The sequence below is a fragment of the Borostomias antarcticus genome, assembly GCF_949987555.1.
Source record: "Borostomias antarcticus genome assembly, chromosome: 12".
Taxonomy (NCBI): domain Eukaryota; kingdom Metazoa; phylum Chordata; class Actinopteri; order Stomiiformes; family Stomiidae; genus Borostomias; species Borostomias antarcticus.
Genome location: NC_140245.1, coordinates 25,286,357 through 25,288,856, shown reverse-complemented (window position 1 = coordinate 25,288,856; position 2,500 = coordinate 25,286,357). Strand labels below are relative to the sequence as shown.

General features: G+C 55.4%; 1 protein-coding gene across 1 annotated transcript in view; it reads left to right on the top strand.

The window, feature by feature from the left end:
- The window catches only part of LOC311315847 (protein diaphanous homolog 3-like), a gene marked incomplete at both ends in the record, with an annotated part of 177,342 nt that overhangs the window by 129,045 nt on the left and 45,797 nt on the right, over positions 1–2,500 (top strand). Inside the window, one exon of the mRNA XM_084446546.1 lies at positions 22–324. Within this exon, the coding sequence (XP_084302672.1) occupies positions 22–324 (303 nt within the window). The remainder of the gene's footprint in view (positions 1–21; positions 325–2,500) is intronic.

The following is a 2,500-nucleotide window of genomic DNA, read 5'->3' as shown; positions in this document are numbered from 1 at the left end:
GTGTGTGTTTTGTCTCCCCAGTTCGGAGCTGCTCCGGCGGGTCTGGCCTCTGCCCACCCCCCCCAGGCCTTCTCCCCCTCCTACCCCCCTCCACCGGGCCCTCCCCCTGCCCCCGGCGCCTCCGGCGGTCCCCCGCCCCCTCCACCCCCTCCTCCTCCTCCTCCTCCGCCCCCCCTGCCAGGCTACGCAGGCGTGCCCCCGCCCCCCCCTCCCGGCCTGGCCGGTCTGTTCGGCGCGCCCGCCCCCCAGTCGCTGCCGTTCGGCTTGCGGCCCAAGGAGGAGTTCAAGCCCGAGTCCGCCATGAAGCGCCTCAACTGGGCCAAGGTAAGGTACCCCCCTCCTCCTGACCAAGCAAGGGGTAGTTATCAGACCCCGGGGTAGTTATCAGACACAGGGGTAGTTATCAGACCCCGGGGTAGTTATCAGACCCAGGGGTAGTTATCCGACTCAGGGGTAGTTATCAGACCCAGGGGTAGTTATCAGACTCAGGGGTAGTTATCAGACCCAGGGGTAGTTATCAGACCCAGGGGTAGTTATCAGACCCAGGGGTAGTTATCAGACCCAGGGGTAGTTATCAGACCCAGGGGTAGTTATCAGACCCAGGGGTAGTTATCAGACCCAGGGGTAGTTATCAGACCCAGGGGTAGTTACCAGACCCAGGGGTAGTTATCAGACCCAGGGGTAGTTACCAGACCCAGGGGTAGTTATCCGACTCAGGGGTAGTTATCAGACCCAGGGGTAGTTATCCGACTCGGGTAGTTATCAGACTCAGGGGTAGTTATCAGACCCAGGGGTAGTTATCAGACCCAGGGGTAGTTATCAGACCCAGGGGTAGTTATCAGACCCAGGGGTAGTTATCAGACCCAGGGGTAGTTATCAGACCCAGGGGTAGTTATCAGACCCAGGGGTAGTTATCAGACCCAGGGGTAGTTACCAGACCCAGGGGTAGTTATCAGACCCAGGGGTAGTTACCAGACCCAGGGGTAGTTATCCGACTCAGGGGTAGTTATCAGACCCAGGGGTAGTTATCCGACTCGGGTAGTTATCAGACTCAGGGGTAGTTATCAGACCCAGGGGTAGTTATCAGACCCAGGGGTAGTTATCAGACCCAGGGGTAGTTATCAGACCCAGGGGTAGTTATCAGACCCAGGGGTAGTTATCAGCCAGCCTTTGGCAGCAGGAAATTAGTACAATCCTCACTTAAGTTTTTGACAAACGATGTCAGTGCAGATGTTGCGGGGGTGGGGTCGGAACAACAACAACAACGGCGACGACGACTTTCCGCTGTTCTCTGCCAACAGTTATTAAACAGCAGCTCTCTGAGAGGATCCGCCGTCGCCGAGCGGCCCACGGGCGCCAGATGTGGCCCCGCCCATCTTCCCAGCGGCGTTAGCTCGCGCCGCGACAATTAATAATTCAATCTCATATCCCCGGGTCCGCGTGTCGTCGCCACAGCTGTGTAGCGAGCCGGACCATATGGCCCGGTGTTGTTGCGCGGAGTTCAACCCCCGACGGTTTAACGGAGGCCACGGCGTTCCGACGCAGCTGGAGGAGACGCCGCGGACGCCTTTAGCATTCATCAACACACACACCACACACACAACTTCACCGCTAATTGGACTCTGAAGTTCAGCCCGTGTTGCCGTTCCACATCTGTACTGTATGCAGAAGGGCGCGCTCACGCTGTGAACACGCTCGCACACGCACACACACACGCACACACACACGCACATTTGTCACACATATTGCCCACCCACATAGGGACACACACTCACACACACACACACACACACACACACACACACATAATGGTCGCCGAGATGATTCAGGGATGGATCGATTGAGTGGCCCTCCTGAAGTCTCCCATTCATCTCCCCCACAGAGCAGTATTCTCAGTGTCAAGGAGACAGGCTGGAGAGGTGGGAGCTGTGCTGTCCATCATACACACACACACACACACACACACACACACAAGCACGCTCTCCATCTTTATCCGTCCTCTTTGTCTGGAGCTAGAGAGCAACACATAAAATTGATTGTCCGTCGGCAGCTGCGTGAAGCAGAGCCATCTCTCAAACCCTGGCTCGGCGGACACGCACACAGACTCCACACCAACTTAGTATTCAGCCACGGGAAACTTTTGATGCAGCAGCACGCGAGACGCATTTGACCCAAGTCCACGTTCAAGGCACGATGATCTGTGAAGGTAGTCAAATCAAATCAAACTTTATTTGTATAGCACATTTCATACACAGAGGCAACACAATGCGCTTTACAGAGAACAAGGGAGGTGGGCATTTATCCCACCCCTACATATTCCAGAGGGAAGCAAAAAAAAAAACAGTTTCACCCAGGGGCCAGATAAGTGAGCTGTAAAAATTCTTCCCTGACCTCTCTCAACGAGACGATCGAGCAAGCTCCTGGAAAATGTTTGTGAATTGGTTAAGAACATATACAGAGCAGTAAACATGGGCTGGATACTTCATAAGAGAGACATGAC